Here is a 20,275-nt window from a genome sequence, read left to right on the forward strand (position 1 = left end):
GTTAAAGTGCATATGGTATCACGAAACTCTTCTTCTTATTTTTTATTATATGAAATTCGTAGTAATGAAAACCAATTTATTTTTACCCATTGATGCCAAGAAATGTTTGTCCTGAAAATCATTTAGTGTCGCCAGCGATCGAAAAAATAATATATTATGTTAATCGAAACCATCTAAAAACCACGACCAGAAGAAGATTAGTACACAACATCAACAGCGAAAGCGTAGCTATTTCTATAAACTCAGTCTTCCTCGTGTGTGCATGTTTGTGCGAAGCGCATATAACAAACATTGCGAGTCTTTGCTGTTTTAAAATAAGCTCCAGCTTGGTTATGTACAGAGAAAGCATTAAATAGTGACACCTTCAGCAATCTCCCCACTTTGTCTGTTACACTTTTTTTGTTTACCATCTGCTCCAGCTAATGACCTACAGTTCAAAAGTTCAATTAAACGGCGCTCTTCATAGATAGCCTTAAACGAGGGATTGCGGAGGAGCGAAGGTCGCCTGCACGAAAGGTGATTATAAATGATCAAATTGGAAGAAATCTTCTTTTGCATTTCCACAATGAAAATAATCCCAAACTTTTTACTCAAATTACGTACATCTAATTGAAAGTGCACGCCCGTAGGCGGCAATTTAAAAGTAAAGATACACCATGTAGTCATCGAACCTGTGTGCATTTGGAAGATGAATAAAGGGTCTGCGGCCGTTCGCAATAGGCGTAAGAATAAGAGCATATTCGTTCTCAAACATTCGTCAGGTCTTTGGAAAAAAGCCAACGATGCGAGATTAAATTAAGGTTGTATGTGCATTTTCACAGAGATGTATCAACACAACGTCTAGTTTTCTACTCAGTCTCGCACGAGTTCTTATGCAGTGAGGATGTGTTGATGTTTAGTTTTAACTTAGTGCAGACGTATATACTATGCAGAAGGGCTTAAGATTGGCACACATTTTATTATACATATGGACATTTAGTTGCAAGATCATGCTTCTTTAGTGACTGATTATTCTCATTATTTTTACGTAGAATTTTGCAATAATTATTCAAAGTCAAGCCAAAGATTATGAGAACTCTTGTCGCGACCGATGCTACGACAATGGCCAAAGGAATCTTCTCGGCGGATATATTATTATGTTTAGAAAACACAACACAGTGTATGCAATGTGCGTAGATTTCGTGCATCTGTAAACAACTTAATGAGAGATTTGTCAGATGTCGCAAATGCTGAGATTACTTATATCTATGTGTAATATGTGGGAATACCGTTCGATTGTAAGCAAATCATAAAATAGGCTGAACATGACTGGAAAAACAAAAATTATTTGAATTTGCTCTATACAATTAGTTGAAACTCACTGTGACCTATGTAGTCCGGTTTAGATTAGAGAAATAGAGAGAGAGAGAGAGAGAGAGAGAGAAGAAAATGTTGAGATAACTTGTATCTGCGGCAATGTATTATTCGAAATCGCGTTATTCAATGGCTTGCTGTGAAAAAAAAGTGAACACTTTTGCCTCAGTCATAAGTTGAATAATGCGAGTTATTATGTTTGAAACCCTTTGATGAACTTATGGAAAACATGCCGTAATACTTACGTGTGAAAGAAATCTAGAAAAAAAAAGGTTTATAATCTCTGTTTGGAAAGCATCCAAGATTCGTTTCAGGCCGAGTTTAGTTTTGTTTTTATTTATTTATTTTTGATCTTTTTCTGTTATTTTTGTTTACTTTGTTGTTTTTTTTTTTTTTTTTTACATAATAAATTAAATAAATATTTTTTTTATTAATTTTTTTTCGTGTGTTTATACTATCTTTGTTTTTGTTTTTTTTTTTTGTTTTTCTTTTGACATTATTACATTTTCATATAATCATTTATGATGAATTATAAGTTTACATACCCATCATATATTATGTACGTATGCGTACGCATATGGGTATGCATACTACATCTGCATGTTTATATACATAAGTACTATGATAACATTCAACAACGAAAAGAATTTGTTTTTCAATAAACATTTATTTCTTTTTTTTTTTTTGCTTTATTTTTTTTTATTTCATTTATTTGAAAGTGTATGAATATATTTGTATTTGCTTAGTGTGTGTTGTTGTTTTTAATGTATAATCAGGGGACAGCGCGAAATTATATGTTTATTATATATGTTTATATATGCATTTATAACTGTTTACTTATATATATATATATATATATATATATATATATATATGAATGTATGTAGGCGTGTGTGTGAGTGTGCATGTGTGTGGATATCGGTCAGCAACATTAATCAATACATTTACATTAAAGTTTATAATAATGATAAATTTTACAATAACACCTACGTACGCGCACGAAAACGAATTCATCTGCATTTATAGATCATATTACATTTACTGAACATTATTTATATGTATGTATGTATGTATGTATGTATGTATATGTTTATATACATATATGTATATCTATTTTATTGCGTTTTATCAAAGTTCCTGTTCATATGCACTTAAAGCACTATCATGTAACACTTACATATTATGTAATAATTTTTTTTGCTCTTTATCCGATTTGTATTTGTTTTGTCGTGTGTGTCATAATTACATTACAATACTTACACATCAGCATACAATATAGATATACATAAACGTATTAATATTGTAAAACATATCTCCTCATAGTCCTGCATAAAAAGACTCATACATAATGACATAATTAAATTTTGCGCAATTATCTCTCGTTATTGTTGACGTTTTTTATAACTACCGCGAAAGCATCATTGTTGTATAGTTAATTTCATCATTTCGCACCCGCAACCCTCTAGTGTTTCAGAAAATATGCAAATTTTCAAATTGTTTACATTCAGAACCGATGTAGTCAGATTTGTCCGGAAATTTCGTTTACAATCCACTTCCCACCCATGCGTTCATACAACTTTGCTTAAGCCTTTTATTTTAAAAAAGTGGTCTGCCACCTTCTAGAAAAAGTATGAATTTCGTACGGGAAGAACAATTAGTCTTCCGAAGCTATCCCCAAAACCTTCCGTGATTAGATATAGCCATAACTGTATCGTTGACCCTTTGTATTGACACCCATGTTAATTGGAAGAACTAATGTCTGCTGATAACAGAGAACGGTGTACGCCATTCCAAATTGGAACTGCGAACATTGTCTGATCAAATTTTTGTTATATAGAAAGGGATTGGAAAATTCACGATATAACGGGTTTTGGAATATTACGTCCATTTTCTGTCGCAATTGCATCAATTATTGTTGATAGCGTGAATCTAATGATTGTTTCTACCCTAAGTATTCAGGTTCTTCGTCGACTTTAATGGTTCGCATTCTGTTCATCATGTCTTCTCGGCCTTTGGACGTCGCAACATATCCACTACTCATCACTCGCGTCGAGGCCTATTTTTCGAATTAAACAGCGAAAGTAAAGTTTTCCGCAAATAAAGTTTTTTTGCCACACGACTACACTTATGCAAATCCCGAAGAAAATATGTTGTCCCGAGAGAAAATATAATGAGTATGCTTGCAAGACCTCTGATCACGTCGAGGGAAATCCATGACAAGTCTTATAAAATATGCACCATTTGGGTGTATAAAGCTACTACACGACCAACGACTATGCGTTTAAGTTGACTTTAGCATTTTGTGCAGCCTTAGTTGTGTTGGTTTATTTGCACAATATCAGGGCCATCAATCCAAACTAACAGCAGGTGTTGTAGACACACTCCTTGCGTTAGCTTTTGGTTCTACCTGAACTTTTGCACTTTCTTGCTTGTCGAGAACGTGTTTATGTTGTTTTCTTTGGAGTTGCATGAACGAAAACTCAATAATCTGGCAAGACCTGATATTATGTAGGGCTTAATTTTTGCCACGAAAAGGACTTAGATTCCTATAACATTTCCTTCAATCCACAATATGGTCTTGACATCCTACGTTACTTCTAATATAGAACACATTAAGAATGTAGGTAGGTAGTTTTTCTAATCTCTGCCCATATATACTTGTATTCAAGCTGTGGATGGATATATTATAGCAAATATTTTGATCCATGAAAGAACATTAAAATGGATTCCTATGACAAACCAGAATAGGGGTAGCTTTGTAGACTTTTTCCACTGAATCATTTTCACCGAAAGAGTGAAAACAGTTTATTGTGTTGTTCAATACACAAACTTACATAACTTTGCATAAAGTTCGATCGCATTGGTCTATTTTGTTGGATTAATTCCCAGGTGACTGCTCTAATGGAAAGTTGGCCACGTTACAGTATGTAATGGGTTTTAATGTTTACTACGTCAGTCGAATTTTTTTTCTATTTTTTTGTTTAGTCGGGGTAAGCATTGACGACTGGTTTCTATTGGCAACAATCATTTGAGAGACTTATATCAGTCCTTCTTCGATTTGAGCTTCTTCTTCGAAGAAGATTTTTCTTACAGTGATTCTTCAACGTAAATATCTTTGTAAGTGCAGTCAAGTTGCTAAGATTTTTCCTGTTCTCGTTGGAATATATTTTGTAGTGAATAATAATCCTTCGAAATCGAAATTTTGGATTTTTCTCTGTTGAATGAAAGAATTTTTGAATTGAAATTCAAAACTATGTGGCCAAGCGCATCAAAAGCTTAATAGCCGATGCCCATTGTGTGCTTTAGGTTTATGTCCAATAATTAAAGTTAAAAATGGAGGCCTGCAAATAACCGAAAAAGTCAAGAGTCCAAACTGTTGTTACCGTCAAAATGTGAGTGAAATTTTGTTTACAAAGACATCGGAATCTTTGGTGTAAATATGGATGAAATGTTTTGTGATATTTAAGTATTTTCTGGAGGGGATAGGTAGTTAGAATTCACCCCGTAAGTGAATATCAATTTTTCATATTCATGTATGTTTCTCGTTGCTCTCTTTTCACGGGTTTCTTTTCGTTTCATTTGTCGTCTCATTCCAATTGTTTACATCAGAAATGTTGTTTACAATGTACATATATTAATTACATTTAAATTTGTTTTTTCTTATTTTCAATTTTCTTGTTTTTTTTTTTCGTATATTTATTTATTTTTTTAATTCTCTTTGTTTTGTGTTGTGTCTTGTGTTTTCGCTTGAAGCTGTAAAGAGTTGTCTATAATTTCATAATTAAATATGTTTCCGTAATATGTATGCAGTGTGCGTGTATTTAAGTGATTTTTCCCTATAGTTAAGAGTATTATTTCATGAATGAATCGTAAAAAGTAAGCTGCTTACCAAAGTGACGGCAGATGCGAGTCCTGTTGACAGTGATCAGTGAATGCATTGGCATGCCTTACATTACAATTTAATTAATTGCTTTTTTTATTCTTTTATTATTGTGTTTGGTTTCTATATTGTATTGCAATTTATATCTACTCAACGTCCTTGATTCATTCAATACATTTCCCAATTATATAATTACATTTTAGTTTTAAAAACATTAAAAAATATTTCATTACTTTCTCACGATTTCTTTAAAGAAACAAAAAGAAAAAAAAAAACAAAAACAAAATCATTCTTCAATATATTATAAAAACTTTTATTAATTCTTATTTTATTTTCATTTAATATTTTATTATTCACTCTGTATAGCGTTATATTTATATCACCCAGAAATAAACATCACCGAGATAATGAAAGTTATGTGTACTTTCGATTACTAGGAGATACTGAATCTTCATAGCTACGCTAGAAATCCTAAATTGATCGAATAAGTATATCGAGGTTGAAAAAGGGATACAAAGTAGCAAAAATACCCTAAAGGTTGTTTCAGCCAAAGTTGTCGCTTTAAAGTTTGCGCCATTTTGAAACCGTCAACGCACAACAATCATTGTGAGAAGTTTTGACGAGCAACAACCTCATTGTAACAAGAATCATTTCGTCGTACACAAGCAACAAAAATGATAGTTTGGTGCTCTTCTTGATTGGTGGCATAATTGGGCCATGTTCTTAAAACTTGTGCTGATTCCATCGTTAGGATGAATGGATATATCAAAGAACGATCTTAACTCACATAGTTTGGCCTGAAGTCGAACCTATGAATATTTAACTTCAACAGAACAACATCCACTTCCACACAGCTCGTGAAACAATGGCTCCGTTTAAAATTTTATTACTTCTTTCTATGCGCTAAGCTACGTGTGGAGCAAAACTATATTAACCCTCTGCGTATGTGTTTTCTATACTCAGAAGGACTTGAAATAGATTCAAGCTTCTCTGTTCGTCGAGTTTTTCAATCTATTGGTCACAATTTTTTTGAAATTTCTTTTATGAAGGTTGGTATCCTGGCTTGTGTTGTCCCAACGACGAATGCTATTGAAAATGGTTCCGATCGGATCGCTTTTTTGATCACCTGCCACATAAAACACCTCACTTTGTCCAGTCGTTCTATGTATAATTGTAAGGCGCTGCAGCATATTTAATGGCAGGCTAATGCCCACTATTGTGCATTTATTCGTTTACTTTGTTATTTTTTGTTTTAATTTTATATAAATTGAGTTAAAATGGCGCTCTCTGTGTTGCTCTTAAATTCATTTTGTTATATTAGATTTTACTCTTCTTGTTTTCCCTTTTTTTTCTTTGTGCATTTCGAATTTTATTTGCGCACACTCACATACATGAAGCTCTTATAATGTTTTTGATGCACAAACGGGGACTTTGAACACAAACCCGTTTTTTAAATAAAATAAAAAACGATTGCGAAATATTTATCTCACTGTTAAAAACACAATTACAAGTTTAAAGTTTTGCCTTGAACGACAATCTTGATGTTATTTTTCCTTTGCTTAGCATACGAAGCTGGAAAATAAAGTCGTTGCCTAAATTATCTCAGAATTGAGAAAAACTGATTATTATTTATGGTAAACGTATGGCTTCCATGAATTGTGAATCCGAATCTACGGTAAGGTCGACTGAGTAACGTGTACCTAAATAAGTACACCGAATATTAGTTGCTGAAGCAGTCTATTGCTTCGCTTGCTAACTGAAGGCACATAGAAACCAAATTTGATTCCCTTTAAATGTGTTCAAAGGCTCCTTTGCCACAGTCGAATCCAAGAAATGACGATGATTTCCACACTTGCCAAACAACGATCTGACTGGCTGCTGTGGGTTACTAAGTTTTAATTAGAGCCAGCAAAACGCCATAAACGTCTACAAAATAAGTTTGTCTTACAATAAAAGTGAAAATTAGAAGCCGTATCGTGGCTTTATGGTCATTCGCTGGTGCTAAGAGAAAACGAAGCGTAGGTTTCGTGATTTTAAAGTCTCTTCTATTCTTTAATAGGAATTGTATAGAAAATCACAGGTAAATAAATGCGTTGCAAGCTGTGCTCCGACTACTGGTGTAAGAATTTCGAACGTTTTTTAAAAGTAAATCCGCTCGTCGCACAATTTTCATGAATGAGATTGTACTGTTGGAGTTTTGTTTTGTTTACTGCCGTAAAATGCCGGTAAATGATGCATTATGTCTTTAACGAGTATAAAGATGGCAAAAAAAAAAAAAAAATTGCTGGCGACTTGCTCGTGAAATTTCATGTGATACTGACACATAAATGAGGGAATGTATTTTGCTAATACCATCTTCATCTATGCTCATGTGCCTAACCGCTCTTAATATTTCTAGGCAAATGCGCTTTATATGTGAATTCAAGCGAGATGCATATGTCGCACATCGACCTCTAAAACAATAAGAAATTGAAAAGTCTACGGAAAAATTTTAAAATTATATTTCGCCATAAAAACCGGAAATAAACTTTTGGAGTATCAAGGCTTTAATCCTTTGTTCGAGAAGAGATAGGTTCTACGAGTTTTTTTCAAGTTTCGACTCTCGGGTGGTATAAGGTCAGACTCGATTTTTAGACCGACTTTTAGGTTGATAAACAAAATCAGAGAATGTGTGTTAATTTAAAAATTATTTCATAACCATTTTTCATTCCATCCCCTCCATGAAAGTACGCTAAAGTACACTAAGTTTGCGTTCCTGTCTATATCCTGAAGAAGTTTGCTCCAGAACCTTTTGACATGTACAATATCATGAATTTTAGGTCGAATGCGTCCATTTATCCGCCACTCATGCTTAATGCCATGCCCTCGTCACGTTGGGATAAAAAGTTGAAATTGTAAATACAGCCTTGATCTGGCTTAGAAAGCACAAACTGCAGCGAAAAACTTAACCAATAAAAAGGAATTTTTTCAAAATTTCAATATACTTTTACCAACAACTGTACGTTTTTAGCTTATTAAAATTATGTGAAAGTGCAATGTGACAGTTCACTAAATTGGTCAAGTTTCACTTTCGCAATTTAGTAAAGAGAGTCCTTGTGAATACGGGCATAAAATATTCGCTCCCAGGCTAATATAAATCTTTTACTTTTTGCTACTGTTAAGCTTGACTTTATAATTTCATCTTATTTTGTTTTTTTTTTTTTTTTTTTAATTTTGTTTGATTTGAAATTTTATTTATATATTTAAGATTCCTCTTCATTTTCATTTAATGTTCCAATTAAACTTTTTACATAAGTGTGTTTAGCTTTAATTTGTAATCAATCAACTGTTGTTTTACTCTCTTTTTCTTATTTTTATTTTTATTTTTATTTTTTACTTTAACGTTCATTAAACTATCTGAGACCATAGAAATTGCTTATGTAGCTAATTAGATACATTATCGTATAGTTAATAAAACATGCATTTATAATTGTTGTTGTACGCTTAAAGTCTTTGGGTGCTGCAGATGATGCGAAGTACGATTCCAGAAAACTTGTGAAGCCGCCGCCAGACGAAGTCACTGAAAGAGAAACGCAAAAAAAAAAAGAAGAATATCCATTACAAGTAACCAAAGCAAGGAAATTATAATACTGCATAATACTGCTAACGTTATAGGGTTAATCGAAATCTTAAATTACAAAAAAATTCTTCCATTTTAATGGAATTTATTTAAATAAATGTTCAAATATAAGTAAATTTTTATAAACAAAAAGAGAAAAAAAAAAGAAAAATTACCACAATTGCCCTTTAACCGCAAAGTGCTAAAACAATTTGAAATGTAAACGCTTTTATCCCAAAAGAGTGAGAAACTTATACGCATACAGACTCTTATCGAGGGACACATGCAGAGCGAGCGCACAGAGAAACTTATTTTTATATGACTGCTGCACAAAATAAAGCAAAACAAAAATTATGTAAACTTTGGTTAAACACAGGTTTAAAAGTATTTTACTTTTATATACACATTCGCAGGCAACAAAGAACAGATGCAGGGGCATCCATCTCTTCTCACTGAAAGTGACATACGCACTACCTGCTGTCTTTTCGCATGTCTTCCATTATATTTGGAATGAGTCAAGCTATGCATAAAACTGGCAATATGATGCAATTCCGCTTTAGCCAACCAACAACCATCACAATAGCAACAACCAGAAGAACGAGTGTATGAAAACTTTATCAACTCTACGGAATACAATTTACAAAACTGAATGTGTTGGATTTGTTAGTTTACTCATCTCCTTGCAGGATTTTGTTTTCGTTTTTTTTTTTTTTTATTTCGTTTAGTTTTTTGTTTGTGTTCTATGGAGAGAAAAAATAAACTTACCTCTTGCCGTATGAATGTACAACCGGGCGCATGTTCGTGTGCGAGCATGTACATGATTACTGAAGGAGGGCAGACTAGCCTTAGTGTTCCGTTTGCGTGGCCAAGAGGAATATGTTAAAGAACTTAAGACTAAAATTTGATTCAACCATAGTCGTCCGTCCGCCGGACCACCATCCGTTTGTCTATGTACGGTTTTCTCAAAGTCATCCGCTGCAATCGGTTATATTTCATGGGAAAGTAGTGTACAACGCGAAGCAAGAACAATTTTTGATTCATTGTAACAAAGATAAAAAAAAGGTCTTTCGATACTTTGGGACGTTGATCGAGTGCGGAACTAAGCTAGGAAGGAATAAGTAAGTTTCCAAAGTCATTTCGAGCGTGTACTCTTCGTTGGTTCTACCAAAGTTCCGAATTTTTAGATGCAAACTTAAGATGAATCTTTCGCAGACTAAGCTTGAAAACGGAACAGGAACGGAACGTAAGCATCAACTGTTATTAATGCTTACTTGAGTGGCTCACGAGTGCGACCCGTATACTTAGCCAAAAAAAGAGCACAAGAAACTGTACTTTATTTATTGTGTTTTTAACATATATGTGCACCAGATAGGTGTAGGTCTAAACCGGGCATCAAAAATCATGAGATTCTAAATCCTTTCTACTCATGTTTTGGTTTATGCTCGACCTTCCAAATAGTTACATAAAAGTGCATAAAAATTTCAGAAAAAACATAAAAATTTGAATAGAAAACTGAAACTTGTTGTTGCTCTTCGGCCAAATATAAAAGATTTTAAGTTGGTTTAGTGCAAGTCTGTTAGTTGCTCTTCAAAAATGGTAAGAATCACGAAAGAGAACTGAAACGCAGTTTACATGTTTCTGTCATAATTGCAGAGATGATAATTGAAAATTAATCGACCGATCAAAGGAATAAAGGGAAAATAAAACAAAATCGCTTAGGTAATAAGTCATCAAAAGGATATTAATCCTATTAGAAAAAGATCCGCTTGCTTAAGCGGATTAAAAGAAATAAAAGAATCTCGATCCCCAGGGGTTGAATTTTACATAAAAGATCGGTTAGTAGTTATTGCGGATGAATTTTTAAGTTATTTTCAAATATGATTTTCTTAGCGGAGGGAGGAAAGTAGTCGCGAAGTTTCTTTTTCCAAGGTTTTAGAGCTAGCAAATTCAAGTGAAAGATAGACTAAGGGAGAGTCATTTGAATATTGAATTAAAATTTCGCATTTTTTCATTGGTACTTCTTCATCATTTGCAAGTTTTCATGCTTTTACATCATTTGAAGCCTGGTTAAAGCAGGAAAATGCTGCGACGCGTACGCGTACTTTCTACTCATTTTTAAAATAAGGTTTTTCGCCTTAATTTAAAGAATCCCGAAAAGATGAGCATTTGATGCAGCTCTGCGTAAAATGAGAGACGAAGTAATAAAATCGGGTAAGCTCTCAAAAGACGAGTATGTAGTAATCACTGCAAGCCCGTGTTCCCGAACTCAAACTTCAAATGGGGCAGAGCGCTCAGTCAGTAAGTCCATAATACTTATCAACATCCATTAGGCTGTGACCACCACCTCCCTATTTCTTTCTTTTTCCTCGATTCATTCTTATCGTCGCTATGGTACACGAATAGGGGAGTTGCTTGTCATGCTAACAAGAAAAAAAAAAATTAATTACTTTTTTTAACAGAAAAGAAATCAGTCCGAAAATATGATTTACATTTTGATTTTTTCTTTTCCGACAGGGTCGTACGCACTTGCAAATTTACTTTCATAACAACTCCACTGTTCATGGGTTATATGCTTTTGTTAATAGCATATGGTGGATAGCTAAACCGTTAGCTAGTATCAACAGAAAGACAACGAGCTTAATCGCAGTAAAACTGCGCAATTTTCCGATGTTTATTTAAGGTAGATGACATCCATGATTCTTGCATAACCCGCTTATTTTTCAGTGAATTTATAAGAATGTATTTGTGTTAGTGCAATTGCTCACTAATATTTACCTTGAATAGTTGAGCGTGTACACATTTTCTTTATATAAACATATGTACATATTACATGAACTACTATCAAGGGTTTTAAGTGGGTAGATAGGTGGCAGCAGGAGTCATACTCAAGTATTCTATTGATGCGGAGCGATGGGAATGCGATGGCTTTTATTTGCACAAACTTGTTTTTTATAGAGTTATTTGAAAACCCGGTATGCGTTTTTAATGGAAAAATGTTTTCGAAAGGGATCTAATCAAAAACGAATAAAAAAGTGAAGAGAAAACCAACTAAATTCAGATAAAAAAGTTGCCAAAATGAAATAAAACAAAATAAAAAATGCACAAAAAAAAGGAAGAAGAAAACACCACCGCACAAGGAGTTAAAAATGTATGAATTTCAACAGTTGTATAAATTGTATTTTTACAACTGTTGCAAACCGTATATATGCAAGTTCACTTATGTACTTAGATATTTAAGCCAAATATTCACCTTCTTTCTCTCTCGTCTTCGCTTTCCCCACTAACTCTCTGCCCCGTTTATCCCATTTTTCACTTTTACCGAATGAATGAAACGTTTTTTTTTTTTTTTTCTGTTCTGTCTCTGAATGTTGCATTAGAACAAAGAGTTGACTAATATATTGTGGGCTGCATTGATTACCAAAATATTGCATCAAAATCCTTTGAAAATATTAAAGTTTAATATGTTTGTTTATGTTTGTGTGTTGCCCATACTTTTCTTTTTTTTCTATTTTTTTTTTTTTTTTTTTTTTTTTTTTTGAAAGAGTCACCTAAAAATGTTGTTTTCAATTTGTTCTCTTGTCATAGGGGAAGACATATAAATTAATAAACTCTCTTTGCTGTGGTAACTAAGCAACAATTTAGAAAGCTCGTTGTTCGAGAACATAAATGGATGATAAAAAAAAAAAAGAAAAAAAAAAGACGAATAGATAAATAAAAGATATATAACAACAGCAAAAGTACAGCCGTCGTCGAAAAAGGCTGTTGACACCACCTTTGTTTGATTTGTTTGGCTTTTTTTCTCTTGATTCTTCTCTATATGTGATACGGTGTTGTTTGTTGTTTGTTTAAGTTTAGAAACCCTTAGGTGAAATGATATTTTTGCTTACAAAACAAAAAAACCCGAAAACAATGCCTAACAACAGGAATAACAACACAACAAACGATAAGAAAGCATTCCATGCTGATGGCCAGAGAGAGAAAATAAGTTTTAGTTTTTTATTTTTGCTTTTTTTTTTTTTGTTTTTATTTGTAATCATTCCCGCAAGCGTTGAAACATACACATATCCTTATTTTCTAGCTAATGCCACAAAATAATGAAACGACGTGAGGTTGGTGTAAAAAAAAAAAGTTTCCAGAACAATAAGAGAAACTCTAAAAACCGCATAACTTCGGTGTAACAAAAGTTTAGATAAAAAAAGGAAAAAATAATAAAAAAAGTGAAATCATACGATATGAAAAAAGTTTATTATTGATTTGTTTACAAAGCAATACAAGAGCATTTTCTAACGCAACGCCTTAAGAATTTTCAATTACCACAAGCAAATAACTGCAAAAGAAGATGCATAATAATTTATTAGAATAGAGTAACAAGAAAAAAATCGTGCTTCGCCAAGCAAAAAAATTGCTTCCTAGTTACGTTCACAAATAATTAAAATCTCGAGCCTGGCTACGAGCGTTTACTATTAAATATCAAAGGGAAAGATAATACAAATTTTTATTAAAATTTTTTTTTTTTAATAATTTTTATACCCTACACCAGCTGTGATACAAGGATATATTAAGTGTGTCCGGGTATATGCAATCACACCCGCAAGGACTTGAGATAGGTTCACCTCATCGTCTCGGTTTCTATGTAACTGCTCGGTATAACTTGTTGGAGTCGAAGCTTGGAACTTGTTTTAGTCTAGTTTATCGTTTGCATGGCACGTCGTTGGATATGAGAAATGACGTAGAGGCGGGAGGACTATCACATTGCAAGTCAGATTAAATGGTGTATCGATTGGCGGCGACAATCTCTTCGAAGTTAGGTTAGGTAGAAATGGGAATTGCCTTTTCCTTTTCTTCCCGATCGGACTGGCGGTACGTTCAGGTCATGAAGTAAAAGTAATCAGAAATAATCCAAGTGCAAATAATTGAAATGAAGGAGCCGTAAAGATAATGTAAGTGTAATAATAAACTGAGTAACAGAGACAGTCACCTAGAGGGAAGAGGAACGTACAGATTACTCTCGCGTTGTTATACTAATGGCGCCCGTTATGTGTAAACGAAAGCACAATTCTTCCGCATACACCTTTAGCATAGATGAAACTGCTCTAATTTTATGGTTAGATGGGGATGAACCAAAAGGAAATATTGTTTAATTAAAAGAAAAATTACTGCAACAAATGTTTCTTTGCAATAAACTGCAAATTAAAGGAAAACTGATCAATGTGTTTACTGCTAAAAACGACTGGGCCGAATTCAAGGAAATACTAAACAAAGCCAAGGCAAGAAGAGAAATCATGGAGTGGGCCGACAAGCCAACCTCTTCCCTTATCGTACGACTTTCCCCACTTAAACTTTGGAAACTAATCAAATCATTTAGTAGTAGTGGTGCAGCGGGGAAAGTCAATAAATACTTTAACACAAGTAATGAGCACAAGTACCCAAGCAATGAATTCAAATTAATGTGTTAGATAACACGGAAAGAGATATCGTTCTCTTAGAGTGTGCAAATATTTTAACGAGAACCGTAGAATTCGACAGAATTAAACTCTCTGTTATCTCAAGAGTTGCCATTCGGTGGTTCGCTTGATTTAATGCCTTTATTTTGTCTTTATTAATTCCTACTAACCTTTCAGAAGGTGACGCAAGAGCGCAGAGACGAAATTCTGCAAATCAGTTTTTGTACTGGCGCTCTGTCCATTCGTCGCGTCCATACTCATCCTATAATCTTTTTCTTGCTTGGAAATCACTTTTAACCCTCCGCTAGTAAAAGAAGTAAAGCAAGCCAAATATGTTGCTTTCGACCTTCCATATTTGGTAAGACACGAGACGGAAACTTTTGCGCAGAATTAAAGAAAATTTTTCAACGCAGGCATTACGATAGCAGCTTTCAAAGGCAGTGCGCTTTAAATGGGAACCTGGCTGGGGAAAAATTTACTTAAATCGACTGTTGAAAAAAACGTAATAGCCGTACAAACAATCTAAAGGAAGTACACTAACGGTAACCTAGCAGTCAAACAATTCCGTGGGAATTATTAGTCGGCCCAAATCGATCATTATAGCCTGTACCACCTCTGGTAAAGATATATTAAATTTGCTCGGATGCATTTAACGTTTGCAAGAATTTCTTCTAGGCTCACTTTGTGTTGAATTCGATCCATCCGATATCACTTTCTGAAAAGCATACCTGTCCAGCTGACTTGCAGCTTGTTCCTCCGTGTATTTTTTTAACGAACCCAACAAATTTTCGAAATATTTTGATGTAATTCGGAACAGTAACGTATTTCGACTTAGAAAAGGATGCTATTGGCAATGGTTCAGGTTTTTTCCCTTGCGTCCCTTTTACGTATATTATTTTGGGAAAGACATTATTAAAAAAATGATTTTGCATTTCTGATATGTCTTTACAAGAAATGGTGGAAAAGAATACCTTTACGTATTGGATGAATCTGGACAATTTGAAGGAAATAATAATATTTTCTCTCATATGAACGTTCAGACAAAGGTGAACTGTAAAGTAAGTAAAAAACTACGACTTAACGAAAATTTGGGCCGTGCTAAGCTTGAGGTGTTTCGGATGAACGTCTAAAATAATGTGCAGCTTCAATAGATTTACAAATCACTTGCACGCTTATCTTTGTTGCGAAATCTGTTTTCATAGGTCGATAGACCGAAGGAATCTTGCGACAGGTATATTAAGACGAATAAGTTGATTTCATTACGCTGGATGAAGGGAATGTTAAATAAAAACAACTTGATCTTTAACTCCAGTTCAATCGGCATAGCATTAAAGGGTGAAGAGGACTTCTTCAAAATATCGCATCCAGATGGTGTTATCCAATTTATTTTCAGCCAAGATTCTCAACGATATCTCTATAGATCAACTATAACATTGCTGGATGCATACACTTATGGAAAAAGAAAAAATAATAGTTTTTTGCTTTCACTTTCAAGAAGTCATCTTTAGTTCAGATTACGTTTCACGTTAAGAGTGCATAGCCACTTAAAATGAGACTCCAGAAGATATTTCTCCACAATCTTAAAATGGTTCTTGTTAGCGCAAATCCTGTTTAAATTTAACGAATATATTGGATGTTTGCATATATTTTGATCATTTTTTCACTTGAAAAAGCCATTTATTGAGAAAAATTGGTACAATAGACATTAATCAAAACATTTTCCATCATTTTCTACAACTTTTTCCCATCTTTCTGGCAACATGGCGACAAACCGCAGTGTAAGTACGCTGAGTGCGGCTGGACTTCCCCTTCGAGCTGCAACAGTGCACCCTTGACAACTTTCGTAATGTATGGCCGGCGGTTGTCATGCAAGAGGATGATTTTTGTCTATTAACTGCTATTGCTGGTCTTTTTTGCAACAATAAGTCATTCAACTTGCCCAACTGACGTCGGTGGCCATTTGCACTAACGATTTCGTTAGGTGTTAGCAGCTTGTAATACGCTACACCTTGCTAGTCCCACCATAAGCACAGCAAAACTGTATAGCCAACAATATTCGCCTTCGGTGTCGATGTGGATAACTCTACTGAATTGCCCCAATACTTTTTGCCCTTAAAATTATCGTACTAGAAGCATTTTTCACTGCCAGCCATAATACGCGACAGAAAGCTCTTATTTTCTTGCCTGGCAACCGATGAAGCCGCGATATTGAGGCGATTCGAAATAGCGTTTTCAGTCAATTTGTATGACAGGCGTTTTCTCTCCTTTTGTATCTCTCCCATCGCATGTAAACGTTTAGAAACAGTGTATTTATCAACTGCGAAGCTATTCGAACGTTTTTTGAGAGTTCGAGCTGGGTTTTCGGCTAACAAATCTTTCAATTCAGTGTCTTCGCATTTTATTGTTCAGCCAGGCCGTTCTTTTCAGTTGGCATCAGAAGTACCGCTTTCAAACATTTGAGACCAAAATCGACAATTGGTATATGACCATCTTTGGCAGCAAATTTCTTCAAATCGAACAACAAAAGTAATGAAAGTCGAAAGTGTAATGTTGAGCGGCCTATGCTTAGCGTCTATATGCACTAAATAATTCACTAATGCTAAATGGGAAACTGTTATTTTATTTAGGGAAAGATCAAATTAAGGTCAAAATTATGGAATGTAACCGTTGTGTACGCTGATACTCTCCGTATTTTCTTTTCATTTTCATCAATAGATATCGCTGATCAAAATACATCCCAGCACCTATTATAATAAATAAACTTATGTGATTATTTTAATATTTCATGCTTTCACAGTGCAGGCGCTTATGCTGCCTCTTATCGTTTTGATTATTACTATGATCTCTCTGAGTGCTTTTCAATTTTTCATGCGATAGCAAGACTTTGCAGTTTTTCTATTTAAATTGTTTTGATACAATTCTTGACAATTGTGAACATTTTTGTTGTTTCTGTTGTGTCTGAAAGCATTATTCGTTTCTGGTAATCCTTAAAAATTTGCATTCATTTTTTTTCCTCACTTGAATGGCCAAACATAAATACTTTTCAAATATTTATTTCGAATTTTTCAAATAACCACAAATGTAAAAAATGTTTTTATATCTTTTTTCTTACTTTTCTTATTTGCTTATTTTTTTTATTTTCCTTCTCTTTTTTATTCATTATTATTATTTTTGCATTTAAACCCATACTATATAGTCTTTACAATTTTAAGTAAATTAAAACAAGACTATAAAAAATCCTTTAAGCTTTTTCACATTTATTTTCTAAACAAACATTCAAGCACAAGTTAAAGAAAAATTAATTCAAACAGACAGACACATTTAGATTCTCATATGCAACGATAAACATATGAAACTTTGTATGAATTGAAAAAAAAAAAAATAACATTTAAGTCTTTAAAAGTTATTAAAGTATTTTCCAGAAGATATCATCAGTACCTGACTAACTATGTATTTGTATCTAGTGTTGTTAACGGTGACATAACTGTGCACCTAGAATTGTGGATTCCCTTCTAAGGTTCAGAGATTCGAACGAAACACTGTTCTATGAGTATGGATGCGGCTTGATGGCTTGGTAAGAACTACTTTTAAGTGAACATTGTGTCTTCTTGATAAGCAAACGATGCGGTTGTATGGTAGATTTTATTGTAAGACTTCAGTCATTTGACTGTCGTGACAAAAAAGTTAAAGAGGACGCCGATGTATGTCGAATTTAGCATGCGAACAATTTCATTAAAAAAAGTCGAATGTATCTATGGATAGAAGACGTCTTTTGCCATTACCTTTAACAGCAGGTTCGAGAAGTAGTAGCTAAGTTGGAAGGCTTTGTTAATCTCTTCTGCTGAATAATTGAAAAGGCTATGCATCTAAGACGGTACGACTGTCACAAAGCCCATAGTGCTGTGTGTGTCGAACTTTTCCTAGGTTCATATTCGATTGAATTGGTAGCCAAATTTGCAGTAGATGCACAAATTGCTTGACCGTGAAATTTACAGTGCAAAGTTTTGCTTAACCCAGAGAAAGACGAACATATTAAATAGGTGTTTAAGTTGCCTTGAGCAGAACGGACCAAGTGATGTAGAATGATTGCTGTCTATTGTATTACTGATCGCAAATTCCAAGGGAAATAGCCAAGTGCTTCATAGGTCACTGTGGCGCTAAGCTTCACATAAACTCACACTTTAAACATGGTCCGTGCATTGAGTGAATGGTGAAATTTGTTTCGGCATTTTAAGAAGATAACGCACCTATCCGAAGTTTTTGTGTTAACACAAAAACAAAATAACTTTACAAGCTCATAAAAAGTAAATCCTATATAGGAGATCGATTCCGTAAGAGCGATAGTAAGAGCTTCTTGATTATGGCCATTAGGCTTTTGCACTCAAAGTTTATTCTATCCTTGTTACTGATTTATGCACAGACACTATAGTTCGCGAGCGAAATTTTTCAAAATTTTCTCACCTCCATTTTCTTACCGCTGTGGCCGTAAAATAAAGAGAATATACTTGTTTAGAAATCAAAGGCTCTACCTTCACCTGATTAGAACTGTCCTACTGTAGAACTTGTATGAAAAATCGATTCGCTTTTTTGTTGTGTTAGTTGCTACGTTATTGGATAAGCGTTATGAGTACATATGTGTATATATGGCTATAGTGATCGCTTAAGAAAAATCTTTTCCGATATTTCTGAAGTAACTGGAATACATGATATTTATTCACCAGTGAATCCTGATTACAGTGCACTCACTGTTTTCCGTAAGCAATTTTTGAAAATATTTGCAAACTATTTGATTGCCTGCAATCCATGTGTGAAAACCACAAAAGTCGCTGCAGGCTATTTAGTACTATTGCTATGGAATTGTAGCATAGCTTTTCTAAACATCTTTTGTCGATGTATACGAAAGATATCTTGTAATTTTTATATTTTCTTCAAACTTTTCGCTACGGCACCTATGCATGTTTGCGAAGCTGGTTAAAACAAGCTCTCCCGCACATATGCGTTGCACAAAGATTCTGCCTATAAAAGTTTTAGGGCTTATAAGTAGTTTACAAAAATTACTTCTCCAAGCTTCCTTCATCCTTTTACGAATCCTTAGGAGTAAACATTACGATATGAAAATGAAAATTGACTCTATGGTGTCTTGATAGAATCTACTATTCTTACTTCCAGATGCTACAAACTGAATGATGAAATTAGTAAACACCCATCAAGGGTTTGCTGATACGTATGGATGTGCATAAATGCATCAATGGTACGCTTATCCAGGCGTATGCAGCAGGTATGTGATTCTAGAGTTGTGTGATTATATTACCTAAGTGAACAAATAACTTTAATTAAACGAATAAACAAAATAGTTGTGTGACATAACTGTACAATTTCTAACTTTCTTCCTATTTGTTTTGGTTAAAAATTCAGTTTTGAATGCAAGTGTGCATAAGTTTGTTTTTGTGTGTAGAAGATACAAATTTATCTGCTGTGTGCTGTTCTGTGTGAATGTTCGTGTTCATGTTTTCACAAATTATTCAAAAGCTTAGAAAAACATTTGTTATTTATTGTTTTATGTAACTTCCCGTCCTGCCCTGTCCTGTCCTGTCCTACCCTGTTCTATTCCGTCCTGGCCTCGCCTGTCTTGCCATGGTCCCATCTAATTCGATTCATAGACAAAACATATCTAAGTAACTTCGCATACCATATACCTACAATAATATATTTTGGTGTTCATGCGTACATCTATCGCATTTGTGTATATATTTTCGTTTCGTAAACAAATGCATAAATAATGGCAACAACATATACCATTAAATACAAATATATTGATGTCGAAATATTGTCTTCTCGTTTTTTTTTTTTTTGTTTTTCCTTTAAAACTTACCTCTGGCTGGTATTGGATCCTTTTGTGGTGTTCCCAATTCAATTTCTTTATATTCTTGATATAAATCTCCAATTTGTGCAGTACAACGTAATAATAAGCCGCCACTACCAACACCACCAGCACCAGCA

At 34.0% G+C, this 20,275-nt stretch overlaps 1 protein-coding gene across 2 annotated transcripts in view; it reads right to left on the reverse strand.

The window, feature by feature from the left end:
• Positions 1-8,595: 8,595 nt before the first annotated feature.
• The window catches only part of LOC119640717 (probable serine/threonine-protein kinase clkA), a 167,254-nt gene continuing 155,574 nt past the window's right edge, over positions 8,596-20,275 (reverse strand). For both annotated transcript variants that reach the window (XM_038038917.1, XM_038038916.1), the window contains one exon: positions 8,596-8,792. In XM_038038917.1, coding sequence (XP_037894845.1) covers positions 8,790-8,792 — 3 coding nt within the window. In that variant the 3' untranslated portion in view covers positions 8,596-8,789. The remainder of the gene's footprint in view (positions 8,793-20,275) is intronic.

The sequence above is a fragment of the Glossina fuscipes genome, unplaced genomic scaffold, assembly GCF_014805625.2.
Source record: "Glossina fuscipes isolate IAEA_lab_2018 unplaced genomic scaffold, Yale_Gfus_2 127, whole genome shotgun sequence".
Taxonomy (NCBI): domain Eukaryota; kingdom Metazoa; phylum Arthropoda; class Insecta; order Diptera; family Glossinidae; genus Glossina; species Glossina fuscipes.